At 37.0% G+C, this 27,940-nt stretch overlaps 1 protein-coding gene across 3 annotated transcripts in view; it reads left to right on the forward strand.

Annotated features, from left to right (window-relative positions):
- Window positions 1-27,940, forward strand: part of CDH7 (cadherin 7) — an 84,815-nt gene that overhangs the window by 19,715 nt on the left and 37,160 nt on the right. For all 3 annotated transcript variants that reach the window (XM_054817873.1, XM_054817875.1, XM_054817874.1), the window contains exons 3-4: window positions 18,624-18,918; window positions 26,329-26,448. In XM_054817873.1, the coding sequence (XP_054673848.1) occupies window positions 18,624-18,918; window positions 26,329-26,448 (415 nt within the window). The remainder of the gene's footprint in view (window positions 1-18,623; window positions 18,919-26,328; window positions 26,449-27,940) is intronic.

Here is a 27,940-nt window from a genome sequence, read left to right on the forward strand (position 1 = left end):
AAGTACTTGGCATATTTTTATGTTTCTTTTATAACTTGCAGGGCTATAATCTGCATAGTGTTTATATTAAAAACTTTTAAATAATTCCTCTTGCTCCTGGATGTTCATAATCTTCATGCATATGTGGACTGTTTTCCTTCCCATCCATCTCTTACCCTTTACCACTTAACAGTTACTAAACCAAGCAATACATATTTCACACTTTTTAAAAGTTTTCCTTATTAGTCAGCACTGCAGCCCTGTGTTCATCTTTACTGCTCTTTTATTCATTCTATTTTTTCAATATCTTCCTGTCAAATAGAAAGCCATGAACAAAAGCACTCTATTATACCTTCAGCTAAACAGGAAATAGGCCAAGTGAAACTGTTATTTCCTGTCTCATTGTATGATTCAAATTGCACAATTCATGTTTGTTTCTTTCTTTGCAAGCTCATGTCCACTGCTACTCTGAGGATCTTAAAGCCTTATTGTTCTGTTTTATTCTTTTTGCTGAACCAAGTGTACTCCTGGGTGCAGATCAATCCCTCTTGAAAAATTTGGAGAGCAAAGGAAATATCAGTTGTTTAAAAAGTTGTTTCTGTTTATCTGATCTCACTGATAAATGGAATGAAGCCATGCCAAAGGATGTTTTATGGAGGAAGCCAGCAGGAACTGAACTGATAGCAGCGATGGAGTGTATGCATAAATGTGTGCATGTACATGGGGCATACGTTGGTTTAAGTCACATCAATCCACCATGCAGGAATTCTAGAAAGAAGGTCTTGTAGGTACCAATGTTAGCTGACTTAGCTATGTTAACACAGATCGGAAAGGAGGGCGGCTAGCCAGAGATCCAGTAACACCCAGGTCTGAGAAATATGCAGGAGACTAGGTCTCTTAACTGGCAGATGCAGTTGAAAAGGACAAAAAGGTAAGTAAAGCTCATTTGTAATTGAAAGAGGAAGATGTCATATACAACAAGGTAATCTGTGATACAAGACAGCAGCAAAAAAAAAAAAATCAAGAGAAAAACTAGTAGAAAAGTGATTTTATTTTCCTTTTCTGGGAACAGGGAAGCAAAGGATAGAAAAGGAAAGATGTAAATATTTCTTATAAAACACTACTGGAGAGGGCTAGGGAATGCAGAATTTGACCCAAAAAGCCTAAAACATGAGCAACATGATGCCAAACAACATAGGGCAGGACAGAAAAGCCTTCCATCCATAGAGGTTCCAAGAATTACTGAGTCAAGATAGAGTGTGGATAAGCAAAAAAGCACGATGCAGATCTGGAGGAGTCCAAGCAAATCTGAGTTCTCAGCAGATGGACAGAAGGATGCAAATATGTGCATCTGTTAGGGCAGCAACTGGGCCATGTCCAGACTGTTTCCAAATTAAAACCTAAAATCAAAAGGATTAGTGCTCTGGTCTACCACTAAGGAAAGCAGTCTGCATCGTACAAAGTAAATTTGCGTTTGGAGTTAAGGGGATGGAAATAAAGACACTCATGGGTTTTCTAGGTCTTTCAGAACTTCAGTAGCCATCTTTCCTTCTAGACTGGTATTTGGATATTCATCATTTTGTGTAACTGTGTTTCCTTCAATCTACTTGCAGGCTACATGAGAATTTTTTCAAGCAGACTAATTTTAATGTCATGTCAAGATTAGATTTTGTTCCATACTATGTAAGCCACAACAATTTCCCTTCATCTGTTATTTTAGTAAGTAGAGCTGGGAAGAAGATGATGGTCCATTCTGCTAGTCTGATGGCAATATCATCTTTCCAGAATAGTTTGGGGGTTTTTTTTCCAGTTTTACTTCTAGAAGCACAAAATTAAATCAATGACTGCTTTTCATATGGAATGATGCAGACTGAGGGCCCAGGTGCTTTGTCTTGCTTCTAAAATGTCCGCCAAGCAGGCAGTGAGCCTATGAGGAAGGCAGAAAGATTAAGATGTCCACCTTGATGACAGATCCTTCTGATACCTGATAAGGGTCTGTATTGGCAGACCTTACTAAAAATACAAGATATTTACCTTTGCTTCTGAAATAATTTTATGTTCTGCATATTACATACAGTGGTCCACCTTCCAGTTCTGACCATTTCATGCTTACTTTGTACTATCCTTAAACTGCAAAGACCAATTTGGAACACAGTTTTGGACTGTAGCAGGATGAGCTAACAAGTTGTGGATCAGATTCAATTCTCTGGAAAATTACTTTGTAAGGTAATTAGCAAGACACAGGGGAAACATGCTGCAGCTTACCCATCAAGGTCAGAAGAGTTAAGTTTATTACAGTGAACAAACTGATCAGCAATATCGCAAATTTTCCTGGAGTCAAACACTGTTGCACCTGTAAATAACCTTCACTGATAACAGAACTCTGACAGAACTGATATGAGTGCCATTGTAGAGAGTAATGGGGTGAAACCAGATCTCTTTTTCCCATAATTACTTGGATCTGTTGGAAATATAAATCCAACTGGTGAACATTACGTTCAATGCTTTCCTAATCAAAAATCAAAGACTACTTTTGGTTTTGTTGCTGGCAACAGAGGCAATGCAATAAAATAAGATAGATTTTCTTAAACTCTAAAACATTAAGATATTATTTATTAATGTTTGGTAGAGGATAACATTATTTTATGAATGATGTTTTGAAAGGCAAAGTAAGAGTTGTTCTGTTCTTCATACTCCTGAATTTGTGTGTCTCATTAACCAATAGACCCTTCCTAATGTTTTGCTGTAAGGGTGGGCTCAAGGAAAACATTCAGCACTGTTGATTTTTTTACCTCAGCTGAAGGTTTAAGTGCCTTCAGGGTAGAGTGTGGGACTGTCAGAAGAAGCAGCAGGTTGCCACATGGAAAAGGCAGCTCAGGGCCAGAAGTCTTCACACTGGCGTAGAAACCCTGGGTGTCTTCACTAAATACAGTACAACGGTCTAATATGTGTCTGATTGTTTACAGAGCAGCAGAAAATTTGCTCTTAAAAATGACTGTATAAAATTATACTTCGTTACTCAGTAGATGAATTCTATGTCTGAGTCACACCTGCCTGTTCTGATGATAATTTTTTTTCTACTTATTATTGCTATTAGTCCTGCTGAGCTAACACAGCTGAGAGCGAGCAAACTGCATTCTGTTATTTCTTGAGTGTCATCCACAGACGTGTTTTGTTATGTTCCACTGACTTACACCTGCACAACCCAGTTGTAAGCTATGGGACCACACATTTTTACAATGAGAACAGAATCTGAAGATAGCAGGGGTTTTACTTACTTATGTAACCGGAGGCATAATTAATCTCCTGGAAAGAAAGTGCTTTTCTTTACAAGGCTCAGCCAAGGTTGTAATATGAACAGCTTACATATGACTTGTCCACTGAGTCTGCTTGAAATGCAAGTCACAGAAAGGCATTGCTGGTTTTATACCACCACTTTTCACCTTGCAGCACATTAATAGAAAGTCTGTTTACTGTCTTAATGCCTTTTTTATGATCAAATTGGTTTACTTGGTTAATTCAGTTTGTTCTTTGCCAGTTAACATTGAATTCAATATATTTGCTATTGAACAACTACTATCCTTCTGCTATTTTTGTGTATATATGAACTCAACAACATGGCTCTATTACTGAACTGGCATTCTTTCCCTTTGATAAAAATTGGAGAATTTAATAGTGCATTCTAATTCCTTTGTTCTCTTATATAGCTGTTGTTTTTTGCCTTCCAGTCTTCCACCTGTTTTAAAAGTAGCTGCAGAGCAGACTGAAGGCCATTCCTTATCTTGTGCTGTCATGAGCACTGACCACCAGTGTTTGATCACTTCTTTAGAGTTTCTCATGTATCCTTCACTGAAAACAAATTAAAAAAAAAAAAACCCTGAACAATCTTTTTGCCTTCTCATAAATTTTATTGAGCAAATAAGAATAGAGACTAATGGAGAAAACAAAAGACGAAGAAGCAATAAAAAGGATATATGTAGGGGGGGAAAAAAAAAACCAAAACCAAACCAATACTAGCCAACCACAGCCTCCCAGAAAGAGCAGAGGATCTTTCGGACCATTAGGAGGACAAAGGAATCACCAGTTAAGAATGTGAGGAATAGAGTACAGTTGAAGAAACACAATGACCTTTGAAGATGTATATAAACTAGAGGCAGGTGGAGAATATAAATTCCATCTGTGAACTACAAGTGAGATTATTAAGTAGAATTTTCTGTTCACTTCAAAAAGTTGAATTTAATGATTGAAATTTATACATCCTTGATCTTCATTAGTTTGACTGCTCTGCTTGTGACTTTTCTTTGCAGAAGCTTTTATTTATTTGTGTTATTTTCACAAGCTAGTTTTCATCTATTCATAAGTAATATAACTTTTTACTAAACTGTCGCTGTATTTAAATGACAATTTGCACATTTTTGAAGGGAAAAAGTACAGAAAAATGACATAAATAAGCGATTTCTGTTGCATGTGCAGAAGCAGTTACTATCTGGGAAAAAATACTGAATTTAAAATAACATTTTCCTTTTAAATGATACAATTTTTTTTGGCAATATCTATTAAGGTACAAGGCTTAGAAGTTTATGAATGGGTTATAATTAATTATTTGTTTTCCCTTAAAAATACAGGAGCAGATACTCAATGAATGAAAATTGCTCTCTCCTTCCAGCGCACAGAGCTGTGCGGATTTACACCAAACCATACAGAACTTCCCTAAGGGGGGATATTTAGCACAGTTTGTTAAATTAAGTGATCGTTTTAATGGACCACACAGAAGGTGTGAGACAAAAGTGAAAATGCCTTGAGTATAAAGTTCTGAACATTACAATTGGTGACAGAAGGCCAATCAATGAGACAGTAATCCTATAAAAATACAGAAAGATCAGATTGCTTGTCGAATTAGAATTGCTTTAATATGGATGCATGCAAGGGGATAGCAAAGGAGCTGGAAACTTTCCATCTGCTTTGTATACAAAGTGATTAGATTGTGATCACTTAGTCCAAAAGGATAGAAATGATGCACAATTCTGCCAGGATGAGACATGCAAATTGGATCAATTAAGCTTTGAGAGTGCTCAGACAATCTGGTAGAGAAGTTTACATGCTGTGTCAAGTGAAACTTAGCAAAGATCAGTCTTGAATGCTGGGGGCAAGTATTTTAGTGATTTAAACTCTAATCTCCACGAGTAATTCATTGTTTTCAGATTTGGTTATAAAACTGATCAGATAACTATAATAAAAGATCCCTTTAGGAGATGTTTGGCGGTATACACAAGAAGTATGACAGACAAATTAGTAACAGTCATCTGATTTGAAACATTTGAGGTAGATGAGAATAAATTCAGATGACTGATCTTGTTTGCAGTTAATGGAATACACAATACTAATAACTTGTACTGTCGTGTTGACCACAGTGCTTCAGAAGCAGGGAGGGTTCTTGTAAGGAACTCATTGTATGCTCTATTTTTATTGAACCAGAGCTCACTCAGAAGGGGAACAATGTGAAAATGATCATTAGATAAGAGTGCTCTAATTTCATTGGGGACCATCTAAGAATTTGAATTATGTACTCTATGCAAGGTCTTTTATAGTGGCAAAAGGACACTTTGTTTCAAATAATCAGAGGGGTCTTTATGTAAATTGAAAGTTCTCAATGTATGTGAAGCACTGGAACCTTCAGAAATGAGTTTCTGAAGGAAGACTTTGAGCATTTTCAGTAGAATCCAGATGGCTTTCAGAATTAGAAGCAGGTCTGCAAAATTTGAATTTTAATGTAGATTCAGCAAGTATACATGACCAATGTAAAATAACACCTGCCATTTCAGTATTTTCTTGTCATTTGTTTATCAATGGCACATAAATTGACTGTATTGCCAGCATTTAATGACAGTGAGTAAGAAACACTGCAAGAATGTATTCTGGTGAAAACATGAAGAACAGATGAAAAAATTCTGGGTTGGCATCAGCATTGTTCATGGCAAAACTCATATCTATGGATTTTTTTTTTTTTAAAAACGAGTGAATTTCAATTTTAATCCATAAATATCTTCTCTCATAATTTGAAATGTCAAAAGATGATTTAAGGAAACAAGGTGTAATGACTGCACAGGAATTTGATTAGATTGTCTTTATTAAACACTCATCATCCTCACCAAAATAGAAAAAGGCACCAGGAGAGCACTGCCCTTTACATACAGCTGTTAAAATCCTTCTAAGCTGGAGGGCTTTACAATTAACCTAGTATTATTCATGTTAAGGCAGTTTGTTGTGGTTTTGAAATACTAATGCATTATCCTCCCCCTCAAATGTTTTCCAAAAACCAACACAAAGCGCAAGCATTAAAAGCATTTCTTTCCCAGCCCTTAATCCTATGGAGTAAAAATGCCTATCAAAATATGAATTGCTATCTTGAGATCAGTCTGGTTATATCTAAAAGCCCTGGCAGACCTGCAAATTTGGATAGCTAAAAATAAAATTAAGAAGTCGTCAAACCTTTTAAAGTATTTATTCGCAAAGGATCACTTTAAATGGTCTGAACAGTTTAAGGCAGACTTTCAAATGTCCGTATTTACTGCGCATACCCTACTTCAGCTAGTTCTGAATGCTGAACAGCTACAGTGTGAATTTATGTAATGGAATCACTTAAGCTTTCAATTCTGCTTCTTACAATTAGTCTATGTGATGCACATTGCTGTTCATTAAAACATCCTTCCTTTGCACAGGGATTAAGGCTCTATTTCAGAAAGGCGCTTAGGCATATGCTTGGTACCAACTTTTATGAGCGTTAAGCAAGTCCTGGCATGCTGTACATGGATAAGGATGATTTCCTAACTTAGAGAATTCTAAACCAGAGATTTAATTTGATTCAGCACAGGGAAATTTCCTTACTCTTCGGAGTAAATTTTGAACAATAGGCTGTTAATTAACTAGCCAGTATATATGGATGGATATGTATTTTAGAAACACTTTTGGGTAAAAATCCATGTGATAAGACATCTTCAGTGAAATACATAAGAGTAGGGGAAAAAAGAAAAAAAAAAGAAATTGTCTCATAGCCTACTGAAAAAAGAACTTAATTTGTCATTCAATATTTTACTTTACTGAACTGCAGCGTTAGTAATTGGTCATAGTAGTTCATAGAAAACACTACAGAAGTGTCAGGTTGTTTAATCAAGCCAGACTGAAAAAGAGATCCTAAATGAAATGTAAACACACGGACAACAGTAACTTGTGTTTTAAGATAATAAGTTAACGAAGGGATTCTTCTGCTCTAAGTGAACTCATTTTAAGACACAAGACAAGTGTCTACAGGAAGATATCTAATACTGGATATTTGGTCATGCATTGGTTTTTCATGTTTTATTGTCATCCTAGCAATGAAACTGTAATGCTTTGCTATATATTTTCATTGCTTCCCTTTCCATATGAAATTATTTACTCATATCAAAATGTTATAGTAAAATTTTACATTCAAAATTCTCTGTTTTTGCATTATTTCCTTGACCCACTGTCAGCTCTGAGCAGTTATGACTCTGTCCCCAACACACCTTCCCAGGAACTGTGTGTGATATGGGCATTGCATCAAATTCTTAATTTTGCTCTTTAAACCTAGGAGTAGTCATAGAATCATAGAATCATAGAATGGTTTGGGTTGGAAGGGACCATCTAGTTCCAAGCCCCTTGCCATGGGCAGGGACACCCTCCACTAGACCAGGTTGCCCAAAGCCCCATCCAACCTGGTCTTGAACACTTCCAGGGAGGGGGCATCCACAACCTGTCTGGGCAACCTGTTCCAGTGCCTCACCACCCTCACAGGGAAGAATTGCTTCCTAATATCTAATCTAAATCAACCCTCCTGCAGCTTAAACCCATTACCCCTTGTCCTGTCACTACACTCCCTGATAAACAGTCTCTCACCATCTTTCCTGTAGGCTCCTTCAGGTACTGGAAGGCCGCAATTAGATCTCCCCGGAGCCTTCTCTTCTCCAGGCTGAACAACCCCAACTCTCTCAGCTTGTCCTCACAGGAGAGGTGCTTTATAAAGAAAGACAATAGGAATTTAGTTTTTAAGAAGCAAAACACAATAACAAACACTGATGCCCTTATGTGTGTGTCATTTATGCATGTCAAAAATGGAAATGTAGACCAATGCGTTAATTCTGTTTTAACAGTTTCATAAATTTTATTTAACAAGTCCTTAACTGTTTTCACGGAATTATAGGTTAGTGTGGCAGTGGACCCAGTTAATTACATTTTTACTGTATTGTAAATCTTTCATCATTAAAATGATCAGATCGTGCTGACTTCTGTAGTCCAGTACTTTATAAGTTTCTACAGACACAATTAGTCACAGTAATTACTTCAACTGCTTTACAGTTACATATTTTACTGTTGTCTTCTAGGCTGTCAGGGTTTCAGCACTTCCCACTAAAACGCAAGGTAAGATTACAAGTGGATTTTTAGTAGCATTAAACTTTCAAGAGCAAATGAAATTTGAGGAATTGATACAACATAAAATCAAACACAAAAAAAAACCCAACAGAAAAAAGATCTACACCCTCCGGGTATCTATTTCTTGGTACTAATGTTCTTTGTAAGCAGGTTCCTATGAGAAAAATCATTATCAACCAAGCAATGCTGCAAGCTATTTTGGATAGTTGAAGCAGAAACAGGATAATCACTCTAAACTATAGATCAGTAGTTTGACAAAGAGGAGACAATAATGGGAGGTATAATTTCTACTCTAAAATAAAGACACTCAGTATAAGTACATATCTTATCTCAGAAAATACTTTAATACCAAATGAATTTTTGTTTGTAAATTTGGTATTATTGATATGGATAGTCAAACAAGAAGTGTGTGTGATTATTTCCCTCTCAGTGCTATTACAGATAATTCTTTAGATTACAGAGCTAGATATGAAAAAAATAGATCCTCTAATATGCTCTCATTTTCTGTGGTTGAAATCCTAGGCCTAAATTATCACGGCTAAGTAGTAAAAGCAATATGGGAGAAACAGCTTTCCAATCAGCATATATCTATTCTTTTTCCTTATTTGTATTTTCAAGAACAGGGAAAAAAATGAAAGCATTCATTTTGCATTATTGCAGGTATAAAAATTCTGCTGTTACCTCCCTTGTTTCATCTCCCCACTTTCCCTCTTTCCTGTGCCATAAGGCAAAGTGCATTCATGCATTCTCTGGTCAGGAAAAAATAATCAAAACTTAAAAATCATAAATAATTAATAAAAGTATTAACATTTTTGTACAATGTATAGTGGTATAAGAACAGAAATATTCACATCACTGCAAATATATATGTATTTATGCATATATACATATATGTATTTTATTCAAGAAAAGTGTGTGCTCAAGAAACAGTTCTTTACTGTATGTATATTAATATTGTACAGGCAGAGATTGTTTCGTGTGTTGTGGGGAAGTAATTTGAGAAGAATGAGCGAAGTTTCTTGAAGACTGTGCTTCTGTAAGCTGCTACATGTGCATAAAACTTTTCAAGCCTGTGGACATCTGCTAGCCCAGAGATATTCTTCTATGAAGTATGTTAGGGTCTTTGGTATTTATTTGACATGCTACATTTTTTAAGCCTATTCACTTTCATAGGAACTGTATGTGGGGAATACAGGAAGAAAGCATCCTCACACAATTTTATTACACTGCTGACATAGACAATAGTGACTTTGAGAGAATTTTGTCTTACAGCTTCAGTGATTCTTGGCAACAAAATAAATCAAATCACTGGACCAGTAAATACATTGGGTTAATATATAACAGCAAGTAGTATGGTGCATTATGAATAGCTATGGATCATGTGAAAATACTATTGGTATGTATGGAAGAGAACTTGGTCCCTTTCCTGGAGAATAAGTAAGTGGAGAGATCCAAATACAACTAGTAAGAATAAATATTCAGGAAATCATAAACAGAATTTCACTCCAGTGGTATTTTTACATGATTTAATTGTTTTAGGCACTTGTGTGAATGAGGTTTGAGTCATTGCTTTCTTTAATCAAAAATTAAATCTATTTGGGTAAAAACAGAAGCAGTTTTTATACGGTAAGTCAGATAGCAAGTCCTGTCTTGGTTTGTCAGTGATGCAGATTTTTTAACTGAAATACTCAGAATAAGTACTCCAAGGAATAAATACTGATGGACTGAGAGTGGTTTTGGGAAAAACAAACAAACAAACCAACCAAACCAAACCAAAAATGAATATTGAACGGGTCTGTAAGAATTCCAGTATGTATATTGTTTGCAAACAGTGTGGTCTGTTCTCCCCATTCTAAATTCTAGCAAGATGATTTCTGAAAAGCTTGAAGTGCGTGTGCGAGGGGAAAGCAGGGCTCTTTTTCCCGTTCCTGTCTTGAACGTGTTATGTTGCCTGCAGGCTCTTGGTGGTGCTACGATACAGTATTGCCGCCCCCCTGCCCCCCCCCCAATAAATATTATGCAATTAGTACGTGATGATGCACAGTATACAGATGGCTTTTTACCTCCCAAAGCTGCCAAACTGTCTTTTTAAGAGTGTGAATGACAAACAGTCATTTTGGAGAGTGACATGCCATGATGATGGCCCATTAAAACTCCTCAAGAATACTCAGCTGGCTGCATATGCCCACTCAGCCCCATCTCCAGCAGCAGCTGCTTCCGAGTTCCTCCTGTAGCTGCACTAATCTTAATGGCCTGGCTGCACAATTCCCTGTCGCCACAGGGCAGTTCGTGTTCTTATTAAAAGGGGGTGTGTGTGGGGGGAGAAGGCACAGATTTGTGAGTACAGCATCTGCAGAGATTGGAAAAGGAGAGGACAGAGTAAGGAAACGGACATGTGTGGGCGCGTGCGTGTGCGCATGTATGTATGCATACACACACTCAAATGTACACATACGTTATATACATATATACAATCACTATATCACTGTATAAAGAGCTAAATTATATAAGTGTACAGAGAGAGAGAACACTATAGACACAATTGAGTGTTATTAAGAGAAAAAATGTCATAAAAATGTGACATGGTTGCTCTTATCACATCCAGTTTTCAGTATTTCCTATTAATTATTCAACTCACTAGCCTTTAGATGACAGTATCTCTTATTCCTAGAGGAACATTTCATCTGAACTTTGTCTTCCACTTAGAAGCCTTGAGGGCTTACTTAGATACTAACTGGAATGTTATGAAGTGTAGGTTTTAGAATTTCCTTACTTCTGTTTTGAATTTTGTTTGAATAATAATCATCAAGGAATTAAAGAAGTTTCACTCTTTCCCACTTCACCCCCGTTTTTCAAAAGGTTGGCAAAATTAAATGTTCACTTCACTTCATGTGGCTAAGGTGATAAGATTATTATCCTCCTAGAGTACTGATCAGTCACTCAAGAGTATAAGGGCTATATATTTTTTTCATTAAACTCTCCCACCAGCATTTCTGAACCTTTTACTAGAGAAACAACACAGGGGAAGAAAGGGACAGTAAAGCCTAACTGCTTATTCCAAGTTTGATCATGGAAGAGAATAAGTCTGAGTAAATCAATAAAAATTCTTACTATTTTAATTTCTTAGGCATGGAAACATGCATTCTGTACTAACAAAAAAGTTCAGAAACTACATTAACACGCAAAAATTTTTTTTTTTTTTTTTTTTTTAAAGACTGGTGCATAGTTCATTCAGAGCTGGCTGACACTAATGTTACTCTCCTTGCCCATCCCCACCAGTCATATTTCTTATGTTTGCTCCTCTGGTTCCAGCACTTTAAAATCAATAGCATTTTAAATTGCACCTTTTTTTTTTTCTTCTCTCTAGAGTAGGATTTTCTTTGTGAACTTGGAGTAGTAGTAATACACACCCTCAGTAAAATGACACCTGACCAGATTCAGGTTATCAGCCTTTTTGATTCCTGTTGCATTAAACAGAACAGGAAAAGAAGATGCTGGCAAAGTTATACAGCTTTACTGTCAAATACTCGTCTTGCCTAGCACTGATCAGTCACTGAAGATTAGCTCCACTAACTACGTCAAGCATTTTCTTTCATTTGTTACTTTATTTTTATTTTTCCTTGTTTTCTCCTGTTACAACTTACCATTCTTCCTTTTGCCTGTCTCCTTTTGTCTTCCTCTTTCCCTATCTCCTCTGCCTCATCACATTCATTTGAGGCCTTTCATCAGTCTGTTTCCCATTCCAGTTCTCTCTTGGTCCTTTAGACCTCTCCATGTTCTCTTCCACTTTGTTTTTTGGATTTTTTTTTTTTTACCTTCTTTGCAGTTTGCCTGCAGGAGGGCTATTAAGGACAAGCTGTGGGATCACACAGCTGGTGCTCCCAAAAGGATGTGCTCTGGTTTTACCTTGAATGTGAAATGTGCTCGTGTCATAGGTAGCCTCTCATTATCCGATTGCCTTTGTGGTGATCCTGGGTAGATATATTGGCTTGTGGTCGTTCGTGGGACCCTAGTATTACCTGTTGCAAGGCAAAAGAGGATTTGGAGACACTCTGAGTTCAGGCAATGTATAAGGACAATGCTGGGTGTGAAGAGATCTCAGGAATGTCTTGGACCTCAGTTGTTTCAGCAGCTCGTAGGTCTTTGGTCAGTTCTGAGCACTGGAGACACCATTTTGGAGTGTTTAGATCAACACAGAACAAAAACCTTGTCTAGGATGACTGGGTTTTGAGCAAGTCTGTCACCAGCTGCTTGTGTTAGATAAATATAATGTGGTTATACTGTGGTCTACAGCATGGGACCTTGTTGTATTCCCACATGACTGTCTCTGCACTTGCCTGACAAGGAGAAAGTCTGGAGGCAACAAAACAGTGCATGAAATTGCTAATATGTCAAAGTGGCAAACTGTGCCACTGTGGCACAGTTATCTATGCTGGTTCCCTGCTATACTGACAACATTGCTGAGACAAGAAAACTCTGGCAGCATTACAAGCATATTCCTTCTCTTCGAACTCTAATTAAAATTGTTAGGGTTTTGGGTATAGCCATTTATATTGACTTGATCTCTTGTCCTTAGTATAATCAGTTATGCTGAAAGCACAGAACATAAACCAGCATATTTCTTTCTGAGCTGAGGCTCGTACTATAGTTTTACATAAATTAATAAAACCAAAAGTAAACAAAAGCCCTCCAGGAGCTCCTTTATCACTTTCCCAATGTTTCTTGGAAAAAAAGACCTTTATAAGAAAATCATTACCTGCTGAATAATACTTTCACTAGTGCCTGAGTGTGAAGTCAATTATGTGAATCACAAGCCTTTGCTGACATCAATAAAATGTTAAGGAATCTGTTTCTGTCCCACATGACTTCTGTAATGAGACTGAAAAGGAAATTAAAAAAGATGTCTTAAGGTGTTGATATTGAAATATGGTTACAGTTTACACAAGTAAGAGTTTCATAGCTCCCTCTGAAAACAATTGTATAAGTAACTAATGTGTTTGTGAGGCCCTTACACATTGCAGAAATGTGGTATGTGTGCACACTGGATTTTATTTAAGTATTGACTCCATTGTCTATGCTGACTTTTAAATATTAGTTATTATTTGCCTTGAAATTGTTCCAAATCAGCAACATTGAACCCTTAGTTATCCTGATAGGTAAGAAATATAGTGTTATATAAAAAAAAAAAAAGAAGAAGAAAAAAATGCAAATATCTCATACTTTATGAGTCATCACAATTCAAAACACATACTAGCAATGATAATCTGAGGGGGAAAGGGATTTCAAAACCATATAGTTGCAACCACAGTAAATATTGAATCCAAACCCAGAAGTTTTAAGAACTTGGCTGTCGTGATGAGCAAGATTTAGTAGAAATAACCAAATTAAGTCTTTGTTTCAAATCACCTGCTTTCTTTCATCATCTGCCAGTTACATGTTTAATCTGTATACACCCAACAAGGGCCCTGTTTAAGTCTTCCCAGAAAGCAAGGGGGGCATGTTGTATATGAAAACGAGTGCCTTCCTCCCACAATCAGTTCTCAGTTGTTTCGTGATAGTTAAGTTGTGGTTATAAAATGGACAAGAAGATTGCTCCTGGCTTATGTTGTTTCTTCCTTTTGTCCTTTTGTGCTTCCGAGTCCCGCCTTGCTTTTAGTGAGAAGGCAGGAGTAAAGTTGCAGTTGCATCGGTTCCATATCACCAAGAACTATGGATGCCTGCACAGTCATGAGGAGGCACTTTTCACTCCTCTCCTCCCTTTCTGGTTACTTCCACAGTGAGAAAGGAAAGGGTGCAGGCAAGATACGTCCTCCTTGAGAAAACTTTTCAGTTATTCTGCAAATGAGGGCACATTTCTTATGGTCTCAGGGAGCTATGGAGCTAGGTTGTATTGAAGCATCTTATGTTTGTTCTAGTTCTCACCATTACCCCTCTGATCCTGCTGGTGCCGAAAACCCAGCAGCTCCTCATGTTCTCCCCGTGCTTTCGTTCTTCACCCAGAACCTGTAAACTTTGCAATGAAACATTAGCCATGCTGCCACAGGGAGGAACAGCTGCAAAGACAGATCTTTGGGGAAGAAAAAAGAAGAGAGGTATAGGAACATTGCACCTGCTTTAGGGGAGCCTGAACTGAAAATCAGAGAAATAGCAAACCTCTCATTCAGACCTCAAACAGATCAGTGGTGGCCAGATAAATTACTTTTAATGCAGTGCAGTACCTCTGCTTCCTGATAAAAATAAATGTCCTTCTCTATTGAAAATACTGCATTAGCATACTTTAATGGCAAGTGATACAGAATTACATCATCTTTGATTGTACAGATCTGTACCTACAAATAGACATAATCCAGAAACTATTAAGTATTAGGGATCTTGAAGGAAATGTATTATTTAGGTTTCCCTAGAATAATCATCATCCTAAGGGTCCACAGAAACATAAATGCATTAGGCGAAGCCCTGTACTAAGATATATTGCTGCAGGGTCAAAAAAAATATGTGAAGAAAAAATTACATTCATTAAAGGAGTTACGGTAATAGTGCCTTTGCTACTGAGTGAAACTGACTTCTTCCTTCTCTCACACATATCCAAACAAGTATTTTCTAAAACAGGGAGGAGTTTTAGAAGCTAAGAATATACGAATGCCCTCTTTTTAGGTTGAGTTCAGAGACAGTAGAGGGCACTCATTAAATTATCTTACAAAAAAAAAAGGTGCACTTACAAGCACTGGCCTTCTTTGCCTCCACAAGGCTTGTGTGGCTTTTCTTATTAGAGTTGTTTACTCTCTGCTAACTTTCCTACCTCATCAAAAGTTATTGTCTTGTTAAAAAATGCACCATCTCTCTACAGAAGGTTGTTGCTTCCCTTTTCTGTTTTCGTGTACTCTTTCTTGTACATGGTGTAATGCAGGGAACACCCAACACCAAAAGTCTTAAGATCTTGAGGTTCAATGTGGACTGTAACAAAGAAGCAATAGGATCAGCATATAATAATTGGATCATGAATGTCATACAGGAAATGAGGTTACTTGAAAGCCGAGGCAAACTGGAAAGTGACCATCATGGATACTGCGTAGAGGCAGCAATAGATTAAATGAATTGGAAGTATACAACCATCTTTACCTAGGTGATCTAAAAACTGCACCAAGCATACATCTGGATTCTGTCAGCCTAGTTTATTTTTGCATTGTTCTCTTGTATTGTGCTTTTATGTTATCTCAGATTGACACTAAAATGCACATCAAAATGTTGAAAAAAAATCCTGTGGAGTGCTTTACACAGAATTGATTGTACTATAGTGCCAAAGACAAACTAAATCTTGAGCTATATCACCTTCCTGGGGTTAAGTAGGTAGAGAATGGTGCTTTACTAACTTGAGTGTGGGCCAGCATTGTTTTTTAAATGCTTAGTAGAATAAAGTTTTAATAAAAGATACAAAGAAGTTTGCTGTTCCAGAGCCTCGACCTTGGAGTAACAAAGGTCATTGCTAATCACTTTACTAATCTATGCAGTAGCAGTTTTCTACAAGGCATTATTCCAGAAAGTGGCTTCTGTTCAGCACTTCACTCCAGGGCACCAGCCACTGTAGTGTAATCCATGAGGAGATTTATGGACCTCAGAGTGGGACTCCTTAAAAAACAACGTGCTAATCAGCAAGCCACCGAGTGAGCAAATGGGAAATGCTGAAGCTACAGAATTTCTTCTTTCTCTGGGATGTGAAAGCCTTACTCAGTGAATCTTTGAGGATTTACACTTCTGGCCTCTCCCCTGGAGGTCTCTTTTCTTTCAAAACTCTGCTAGGAAGTTATTCAGGCTAGGGCTGGATCTAAACACAAGGTGAGGTGTGAGTGCTACTCTCTGGCATGCTGATGGGCTTGGCTTCACCCCCGTGAGAGAGAGCTATGTTGCTCTCCACAAGTGGAGGCATGGAATCCCTTCCCTTCTCTGCCTAAAGAGATCTACTTGCACATCTCTAACCTTCAGAAAACCACTGTGTCATCTGCTTTTCTGTCATCCGGCACATGCTTAAATATGCCACAAAGGGTGGAATAACTTTTACAAGGAGAATGGGAGAGTCTCAGCCACCACAGAAAGACCAGTGCTCTGTTAGAATATGGGATATGGAGAAAACTATCACTTCAAGAAGACAAAGGCATTGCATCTTTGTATCCCATAACTTCAGTTGTTGGGTAATGTAATGTTCAGCATTTCAGTCTAGACTGTAGGATTCTGGCTATGTAGGGGAACCCACACAATGCCTCTGTAACACACAGAAGACTTATGCACCCTGAAGTAGGTCTTAGAAAAAGAAAAGAGGAAAAAGAAAAGTAAAACAAAATCAAACACAAAACAGACAGATTCGTGCTTGAACAGGCCACTGCTCCTTTGTAGGGAAGATGGGTACTTCTTCCAGACAAGTTTGAAAAAGCAGCAAGAGCCCGAACTGCCAGATTTGTGAGATGAACAGAGGTATGGTTTATTGAATAAACCCCCAGCCATTAGGGCTGAAGAATATGCAGTGCTGCGGATCTTGAAAGAGCCTGGATGTGAGATACATTTTACCTTGATCTGCTCACAGTGTCAGCATTGACTATTCCTGAGTGTGCTGAGAAGTAGGACTTTAAATGTTCAAGGAACTCCACCAAAGAAATCTCAGGCTTGTTTAGGTATCTCAGGAGTTAGGTAGTAGCAGAATGGGGATAAGCCATATTTTGAAATAATGTACCTAATCTGATTTAGACACCCTAGTTCTGTTTTTTGATCCAGTCCAAAGCTCAGACTCCATTTCTGTCTTAAGAGAGGGAGTGCACTGTAATTGCATAAGTATGAGATATCCAGATAGTGTAACTGAAATAATGTGTAAGAAATAGGCAGCTTTTTATCCAGCTGAAAAATTCAAAACTTATCATGAATTCTTCCCTGCTGAAATAGGAAAAGCTTTTGCAGCTGTGCTAAGTTATGCCTGAGATAGCAATTTTCTGCATGTATTCTGGAAGTGATTACTATCTCAGTGATACTCCCAGCTGAGAGAAAAAAAACGTTAGTGGAGGAAATTATGATGATGATGACAGTAGAGTTACCTCCAAACTGAACATGACGTGGAGTCAGGACAGGTACAAATTCAGTAAGAGTCATAAAGAATCTGAACACCTTTAACATTGTCCTTGGCTATTTACAAGTAATAATCCACCTTTTAACAAGTGACTAAGTACTCTGAATTTTACTTAGTGATGTTCTTTTCACTTGTACAATATTAAATATATAATGTGTGTGTGTTACTTTAACATGATATCCAGATCAATTAATTACATTGCTTATACAAGTTTGAAAAGTGAGAATTGTTTGAGTCTGCATCCTGTAACGGCAAGGTGAGACTCAGAAGAAGTAAAAGACCTACAACACCTGTGGAATCTTGCTCTGTAACTTAAAATAGTTTGCGTGATGAGGAAGAAAGTTTCTGTAAATCTGTCTTTCAATTCTCATGGAAGATATGTTTTGACCTACTGGGTAACATTTGCTCTGTGCCTGCTACAAGTGGTCGCAGGGAAAGGACACCTGACTTTCAATGCTGCAGGTGGTGTTTGGACATTTCTTGGTCTTTCTCAGACTCTGTGTTTTTCTGAAGTTAGATAACAGAAAACAAAATATGGAAGTGAAATTACTGTCCCATCAGATCGCAGTGAGCAGTCTAATGACCAATCTGTTTTCATTCATTTGATGTGTTTTAGCGCTTTACACGGTAAACACTAAGGAAATCAGTTTGCACAGGGGCAAATAAACACTGACATTAAGTTTATAGTGACATTTATCTGAAGTCTCACCCTTCAGTAGAATTACAAGCTGAAACCAGCAATGTAGTTAAATTCAGGTAGGAATAGAGTCATAGTTATAATCATATGTGTGCATGTGTGTATGTGTGTGGCTGTATAAAACTCTGGGGTGAGATGCCTGTAAGATAATATCAAATGCATTTGAAATTGAGATTGTTTGCAGGAAAGAATGAAATTGTCTTGCTCAAAAGAGCAAGCTGACAGATTCTAATGGTTCCTCACATGCCGTGCACGATAAACATTCAGCTTATCTTTGCAAACCCAATAAAATTTCATGTACGACTGCTCGACATAAGAATTATTTTTACATATCTTCATGCCACTGACTCTCTTGTAAGTTAATCTCATCTCTCATCAATTTTTCACCAGCTTCACTCTGATGTTGATAAAGGAGATGGTTCCATCAAATACATCTTGTCAGGCGAAGGGGCAAGTTCCATTTTCATTATTGATGAGAACACGGGGGATATTCATGCTACAAAGAGGCTGGATCGAGAAGAGCAGGCCTACTACACGCTCCGAGCACAAGCACTAGATAGGCTGACTAATAAACCCGTGGAACCAGAATCTGAGTTCGTCATTAAGATTCAGGACATCAATGACAATGAGCCAAAATTTCTGGATGGTCCTTACACTGCTGGAGTTCCCGAGATGTCTCCTGTGGGTAAGTGCAAAATACGCTGTTGGTGTTGTGGGAAATTTGTTCCTATTGTCTTTTTTAAAATTTCATTATTTTTTACTGTATCACACTAAGCTACTTAATTATCTATGAGCCACCTGCAACAGTTAGATATTTCGAGACTTAACTGGAAATAACATGCTAGATTAAGTATTTACCCTTTCAAAAATGTTGTGAAACTCAAATAGCTATGTAGGGATTCAGATAAGCATTTTATGTTGTATTTCTCATTCCAGTGCCCAGAGGCTTTGTTTTATAACTCTCATTAACAATGATAAGTTTCACACCTATGCTATGGTACTCAGAGGTGATAATATATCATTTTGTTCAGATAAAGTCCGTTCTTAACAAACTCTTCAAATTCCTGCTAGTGATAATTTTTCCTGCTAGCATAATTTTTTTGGTAAGTGTTGCATATATCAGCAACAGTTTGCTGTGTATTTTTTTCTAATACCCAAATCCAGCTCTCTGGGAAATATTTGCAAATAGCAGGGACCGGATTACAACTTGGGACAGTTTCAAAATTCCAGTGGAATCAGAGAAGAATGGCTTTTAGAGGCTTCAGACCCTCTGTTGGAAAAGAAGAAATGCTATTTTTTCCTGAATTTGAATTAGGGAAGAATTTCAACATCGAATTCACTATCTCCTCATTTTAAAGAGACAAAATGCTCATCTTTCGTCAGGTGCAACTATTCCTTTGAAAGCTGGCTGATTCAGACATTCTGGTAAATTTTACTTTAACCTGTAATTATAAGTGCAAGCAGGAAGCTGAGAAAGCAGAAGAGCTTAATGTACTTCAGTGGAAATATGTGTATGGGAAGGTTAAGAGAGTTATATGGCGATTGAAATTAGGATTTGCTTTGCTTGACTGATTTTAAACCATATCAAAATTTGAAACTCTTACAGTAAGACTTCCCGTATAGAATTTGCTATAATTTCCTCAATACCATTTCCTGTGTTTTTGGACTTAAACGATGCCTCTAAATCAGAGCGAGAGAGAGAAAAAGAATCCTTCTGTGCCTAAGTGTCCTGCAGCAATCATTAGTCAACATTGCTTTTCTATTTGAAACTCAGCTTTGGAGCCAATAGGAGATAAGTAAAACATTACTGAGTTTTCTGTTTATTTATTTTTACTAAGCAGTGACCATAGACGCTATTTCTCATTTGATACTTGGCACTTCTTCATTGTCATTCGAACACTATGTGGATGGCTGAAGAGGCAATAGCAGCCTTAGAAGGAAAGATGGATACAACAGATGTTGAGGAGTATCAGGGAGGAGATGAAGTCATGATAGGTTGCTGAGAACTTTTTACTGCTGCACTTTGGAAAAATAGAGATAATCAGATAATCTGAGACTGTAAAACCAAAATATTCAGCGCCTTAAAAGTATGTTCTGAAAAAATATATATTTTTTAATTGTTGTTTTATTGTACAGTTAGATTATTTAAGTGAGCTGTAGTATGCAGCAATGATTAGATTTTTGCACCTTTGTCTTGTGCCCTGAAGAGCAGTGTCTCCACACTACCCTTTTGAATTAGTTACCTCTGTCTTGTCCTGTATCGGCACATTGACATATGGACAACTACTACACATATATGAGGTTTGCCTACACACACAAATCCATGCCTCTACCCCTCACCCATGCTCCATTTGTTCCAAAAATATATTAGGAGTGAATCTGTGGGGAGTGCACAGTGTGCATGGAGAACATAAGGCCTATTTTTCAAAATTAGCAGGTTTTGCATATTTTGTTGAATCTTTACCACATAAATGACTGAAAGAAATTCTCTCCCATATGGACTGCAACACTATATATATATATATATATGCAACTTAGGTGGAATATTGTGCAAAATTATTAGCTGAGACTTGAGCACTCTCTGGGATTTGTGTTAACTAAGGGTGGCTTCATCTTCATGAGCTTCCTGAAACTGTACATTTTAAACATCTTTATGGTTTGTATCACACAGCTACCACATACTGCATTGTTACTGAATTAGGGTTTACCATGAAATGCCTGTGTGGCACTTGTCTTACATAATCACATAGTTTATTCATATAACATTGTTTTAATTAATTGCCTAGAGCATTCATAAAATATCAAGAAGAAACAAAGTCTCTTTCTCCTATTTTGTTTAAAATTATATCCATGACAAGGATTTTTAATTGGATATTAAACAAAATTAAAGAGATCACAGGATTATAAACCCAAATTAGCTATAAAGATAGGAGAACTATAACCTTTGACCTAAAGGGTGGTTATGCAAGTATAATGATTCTGTATTTTATTTGACAATAATTTAGGACATTATCTAAGGCTAATTGAAGTCAATTTTTTCTGTTATTTGAAATGACTTCAGGTCAGGTTCAAATTATATTTGGGTCAGGCCCAATTATATTGATTATCCTGGACAGGGTAAATATCTTGATGGCTTGTAAATCTATTCATAGCAAAAACCTCAAAGATATGGCTTATCTGAAAATCATAGGGATTTTTTTTCTTTTTAAGGTACATCTCTTAAAAAAATCTAGCAGTTTTATATTTCAAGCAAAAATAATGCAAATTATAGTTAAAAGAGTATTAAAAGAGTGTTCCTATGATGTTCACCAAAAAACTAGCTGATGTGAGATACTGGTCTGTTTGACTTATAGCCAAGGGAACTGAGGATAAAAATTCCAAGACCCAACATGGCTCTGGTTTTGTTTAATCTTCTCTACTCTCCAGACATATTGACTGCTTTGCTTGTTACCCAGCACAACAAATGTCTTTCTTGCCATATTTATTATTTCTGATTGAGATGGATAGCAACATTTGATTTTTATACCAAAGAAAAAAGAAAATAAAAAGAAAAAAAAAGTTTTATATCATGCTGAAATCTTTGGTACAAGTGGGTAGTGTTTTTTGAGAGCCTGAATGAAGGGAGTGTCTCAAGCCCCCTCTGCTTCACTTTATCTGGCCTTGCTGCTGGGCTGAGACCAGTCTTGGGCTTTGCCCCCAAGTGAAGGCAGCCTAAGGAGGCTGTGGGAGGAGAGGAGGGAGACGACGAGGGTAGGACCTGCCTCCAGGTGCTGTCTCTTCCCTTCACGCTCCTGGGAGGGAAAGGCACCATCAGCTCTGGGTGAGGGCCAGTGGCAGAAACACAGAAACACCAGACGGTACAGGGCAGAACCAGGCTGGGCTGTTGCATGTAAGGGTTAAGCGGGTATTATGGATAACTTGATAGTAAAGGTGTGTAATATTTCTAGTAGCAGCTGATATCACGTAGAAATGTGATGCCATCACAGAATTGTTTTGTGTATTACACATATTACAGGTCATGAATTGATATCAGTCAATGCCTTTAATAACTGACTGCCTTTAAAGGTCTATTTTTAGTTTGATAATGTGGCTACGATTCAATTGATAAACTTTTGTGCAGTTTCAAAGATAGGCATTTTTAAGTTCATCTAGTTTTAGAAACAAGTTTTCCCGTAAATGATTTCGCCAATGTTAAAAATGGAAGTCACACAAGCATTTCTCATACAAACTCATTTTAAAACTTCGGTAAAATACCACACAAGTTACTAGCAAGCTTTTTAAAAAACTCTGTGCAGAGGTCTCTAAAATAATAAACTCAGAGATTTAAAAAGGATCCCTTTGAAGGGTCTCCAACTCAAAATAAATTTCAGCAACCAGTTTACCTTTATCTCACCCTGTCACAGAAAATGTTGATCTCTGCAACATGTTGGGAACATTGCTGAATCTTGACTTGGGTAAATTAAAGTACAATGTTCTAAATTCAAGGTCCTCACTGCAGAAACTCCTCCCTTCCTTTTGCTCTAATATCAGAACTTAAATAGGTCAGGTTATCAGATTACTGCAATTCTGTAATATCTACTACTATCTATTAAAGGTTAAATTAAAAATGATAACTTAAACATTGTCAGAAAAAAGCCCAGAAATCTGTGCCAACCACACAAAATTTAGCGTGTTATTAGCTACTATCAATAAAGAAATGTGTGTACACCCTTTGATTAGCAGCATGGATATTCCCTCTGTATTTGCTGCAGTTGCTGAAAAAGTTTATGAAGTTGCTACATGTAGAATTCTTTTTATGAACTGATATTCAGGCTTTGTTACAAATACATAATTGTAAACAAAAAATAATTGTACAGGAATCCATATCTGAGAGGGAAAGACACTTTTTTAGTAAATAGCCCCTGTTCATTTTTTTCAGCCCATATCACATACACAAACTGTAAGAAATATTCACTAATGAAAGTTTGGGGTAGGGTTAGTGGCCTGTTTACACCTGCAGTCTAGGGCTCTGAACAATGCTGCCATAAACAACATTTACCAGGACACTCATATTGTCGGATGGAGCGAAGGTGTGGTGCCGTTTGTTAACTGTCCCATATTACCTGTAAGTTCTACTCCTGGATGCATGTTTGGCAGATGACCATCTCTGTTTTGAGGTAGGGGAAAGTGTTCAGGAATAAAAGGAAGACTTAATTTCAGTGCAGGAACACAAACCCTCCTTTTGTAAGGTGATGTAGTTGGAACTACAATGCAACTACCAATTTTTCCTCAACCTGTAGATTTATTGACTATCCATGAGTATCCATAGAGCTTTGTTATTTGTTTGTGGTTTGTTTTTTTTTTTTTAAATAAAATAAGCATATGAATTTGACATCAGTCCATTGCAAGAAAAACTAGGACAGCTCTGTGTTGCAACGGTCATCTTCTGAAGGAATTCCTGTTCTTCTAGAGAAATCTAAACATACTGATCTTGCCATGCATTATGTTTTCTTGGAACTGATTTCCTACACGTAGGACTGTTCACATAGTTAGCATACTTTATTTTAGCTTGCATATTCTTTTTAAAAAATATATTGTGCAGAAATCTCCCTCTCGGCAAGGGACTTATGGAAGCTCAAAGTTTTTGCGTGCAATAGGTAAAGAAATAATGACAATAGCAGTTGTTCTAAAAGATCTTTCCCCCGTGAGATTTGAGACAAGTTGATTAGCACAAAGGGACTAGAAAAATATCATTGTTTTTTAGTTGCTTATTGCACTCAAGTTGGATGAGTGCAGAAAGATTTGGTGTTAGAATTTCCATCTAAAAAAAACCCCAAACCATTTCTAAAGGATCTGTGTGTTTGAATGGGCAATTCTTCATTTTAGGAAAGAGCCAATTAGATTCAGATACTGGCTTTATTCATCTCGTGGAATGTAGAGGATTTGTTTGCTACATCAATAGATTTTTACAGCAAACAAGCACTTCTAAGCTCACAGGATTTCCAAAATGTCTCTGTTGAGGTTGCAGAGCCTGTAATTTCTTTGATCTTGTATTGGTCTGGAGGCCTTGAAAGCAGCAAGAGCAAAGAGCAAAGATGTAACTGTCTGTGAGGTTTATAAGCACTTTTGCCAATATTTGCAGACATTGTAAGCTTCATTGGCAGGGCTTAGGGACTTTGTAAATGTGTTAAGCCTGGCTTTCACAAAGAACGCTGGATGTCAAATAGTCGTTATGGTACCCTTGTACTCAGAAGCTGGAGAGACTCTGGCAAGTTTAAAATAGGTCCCTGTTTGAAATTACATTATAGAGTAATCTGTAAAATCAGTTTGACATAGTGAATCAAAGCTCTTAGTGACTGGTGAACAGAAAATTGATGTATTTTAAGTCCCATAACTGATAAATGACTTGATGGATTAACTACCAATTTTCTTTTTAAACTTTCCATCTACTTAATAGTTACATGTGAAATTTCAGGTTGAGAATAACCTTTTCCTTGTCCAAAAATATTAGACAGTCCACAAGAGAGAAAAATTGCATTTAAAATAGAATTGCAATCATAATACTTTGTCATGGATACTTCAGGAAGAGAGATCAGGAGTATATGTTAGCTAGGCCATAACTTAAGTGAATAAAGTTATCTTATGAATGATAATTTCTGGTCACAATTCATACAAACTGGTCCTGTCCTTTGTAATCTGTACCATTTTATGGAGGACTGCACTTAATCCTCTCTCTCCAAACCTTTTGCCTGGTCCAAAACCCATTTATGATCCTCTCCTTAACTGGGAATTGAAAAGCTAAGGAAAATGGATGGGGGATGTACTATCTCACACATGAAGAATTTCAGAGCTTTCTCCCACCCATTTCCTGAAAAAATCCAGATAAAACTGACCAGAATACAACTTACGTTAAGTTCACCCTGGACGTTTGCTATTGCAGTTTGTTCTTAAAGAGTGGTTTCTAGACTTGCTGCTCTCGTTTTCACATGTCAAAAATGTGTTCATTCGGAAAATGAACACTTTCTTTAACAAATGCTTTTCTCTAATCTTGTGTCTAAATCCAGTTTACGAAGGAAGCCATTCCTCTGTTGAAGACCTTTACTGGGCATCTGCCAAATTGCTTCAATATTAATTTTCAACCTAACCTCCAAATGGGTCCCTGGGCTGTTGAATGGAAGGTCTCAATGTTCCAGACAATCTGCCACTGAGAAAAAATAATCCTTTCTGCCTATCAAAGGGTGGTGACCATGGCCATGGCCCTGGCTCCCGAGTGTTGTTTTATTCTGCTCTCAGCATACATCATGGAAGCTATTGTACAGAACAAAACAAATGGGAACTGACGTGGAGAACATAATGAATAGGAGCTGGACACAGAATGAGATCCTCACAAAATATACCCTTCCTGCTAGCCAGTTAGACATTTTGCTTTCTTATTCCTGTCAACATAGAGACATTTCTTTCTCAAGAAATGTTTATGCAGTAGATTATTACCACAACTGGTACTAAAGTATTGCAGATTATTGAAGGAAACGAGAACTTTTTAAAGGAATTTAGAGACAGCTCTTACCAGTTTTTCTATGAGCTAAACCAGAAACTCTTCAGCCGTCTTTCTATAAAAGTTTAAATAATTATGGGCTAAAACTAATTTTATATATATGTGTATACAATTATCAAAATATATAATACTTATGTATGTATACTAGAATTTCTAGCTACTCGTTACAATTTTAGCATGCAGACTTCTCTTCAAAGGCAAACTGTTACTATATTTCATTCTTAAGCATAATTCAGGCATTACCATCATTTAAGAAATATTGTTCACATACCCTCCACCAACCAAAGGCAGAGGTAGAGAGGGGGAGCTACTGAGTCAGATGTTTTTTATTGCTGCGAGTCAAAGGCTGAGACTATTGGGGAAGTCGGAACTCTGTAATAGCTGCTGCTACTGGTTTACAAAGAGGATTTTATATCCTAAGCTGAATCAGCATGGAAATGATGAACAGTTGTGAAAAAGCCACCTCACACCGTTCAGATATATATTGGCACAGCATGTTGAGTACGTGTAGTTCGGATTTTTGGATCTTTTATGTACAATAGTCGCTTAAACATTTTGCAGGTACCTCTGTGGTTCAAGTGACGGCGACTGATGCAGATGATCCTACTTACGGCAACAGTGCTCGAGTGGTTTACAGCATATTGCAAGGACAACCTTACTTTTCTGTGGAGCCCAAAACAGGTAACTTTCCATAAACTCTCTGCAGTAATGCTGAGAAAAAAGAAAATGTGCATTAAAACTTGCCAGGAACTTATTAATGTGGTCTCTTGGTTAATTGAATACATTTGGATTTTGTTCATCTTTTAATCTCTTATTCTTCAGAATAGATGATGAAAACAACACATTTGAGCTATGTGATAAGCAGACATTGCTGGAATGGTAATTTTTATCTTCTTGTCAATCTGCCAGCTCCCTGGTCTGCTGCCTGTTGCCATCAATGAAAATTTCAAGATTCTGTGAACAAGTTTTTTTGCAGATGTTTTTTTTTAAAATATCTAAATGTCACATAGCCAGATTTTTAAAGTATAGATTTATGGCATGATCACCTCTCCATTCTGCTTTATAAACTCAAGTTTTGTTGTGGGAAATGTATCTTTTCTTACTAGTTTGAAAAGGAGAGCACTGTGCTTCCTATCCTTATCTGATATAACATTTTGCTACCACTTTCAAAACAAATTACTGGTGGAACTTTTTTTATTATTTTAATGAATTTTTATGAATATTTTAAGCCACAAAAAATGCAGCCTTTAATCATCTGTCAGTCTAATAAACATTACCCACTCTACTGTATCATTTCATAGAGTGGGAAACTAGGTTCTCACTCTGCTCAGTTCAGTTTGGTGCTTGAGCCTTCACTTACACCAACATGGAGAAGAGTTATAATCTTCATTTCAGAGATGCACAAGGTGAGACAAAAGAGAAACAAACTATTTACCCTATTTATCATAAACAATCTGTGATGTGAATCAGACCTGAATCCCAATGCTATGACCAAAAGGTCACACTCTATTTAACAAGTTCTAAATTTGCAGAAATAAGTAGTGTAATTATCTTCATATTGCAACAGATCCATGCTGAGGAGGGGTATATAGAACTTTCTTCCCCCCTCCACACCCCTCCCCAATAAGTGTGATTTATAGTGGATTTCACTCTCTCTCTCTCTCTCTCCATGTATATGGATATACAATGTATATTGTCATAATGACTGCACAAAGCTTTTGAACAATAATATGGTAGTTTCTGCTAAATCAAAATATTTAAGGTTTCAGACTGAAATGTTTGCATACATTTTCACTTTGATGTGATACTCAAGTTTCCTGTGTGCATGATAATTAGCTTCCAAATGATTGGTTAACTTTGCCTGGTAATTTAACTATGATAGAAAAACAAGCAGGCCAGAAAAAGCAATGTAGAAACAATAACGTTATGAAATTGTATATTAATTGTATTTTAACGTGTCTTGTAAAATGGGTGAAATAGTGCCAGACAGTCTGTTTGTGAAATAAATGTTTCAACCAAGAGATGATTAATGGCAAGTTCTGCATTCATAAGGGAAGAAAGAAATAAAACTCTGACTAAACATTCAACAAATATCAGATGAAGGATACGTGTCCCAGTGTGCCTCTCCTTTATTTAGTTTGTTTATATTTCCTTTGCTGCTGACACTAAGTGC

This window comes from Grus americana, chromosome 2 (genome assembly GCF_028858705.1).
Source record: "Grus americana isolate bGruAme1 chromosome 2, bGruAme1.mat, whole genome shotgun sequence".
NCBI classification, from domain to species: Eukaryota; Metazoa; Chordata; class Aves; order Gruiformes; family Gruidae; genus Grus; species Grus americana.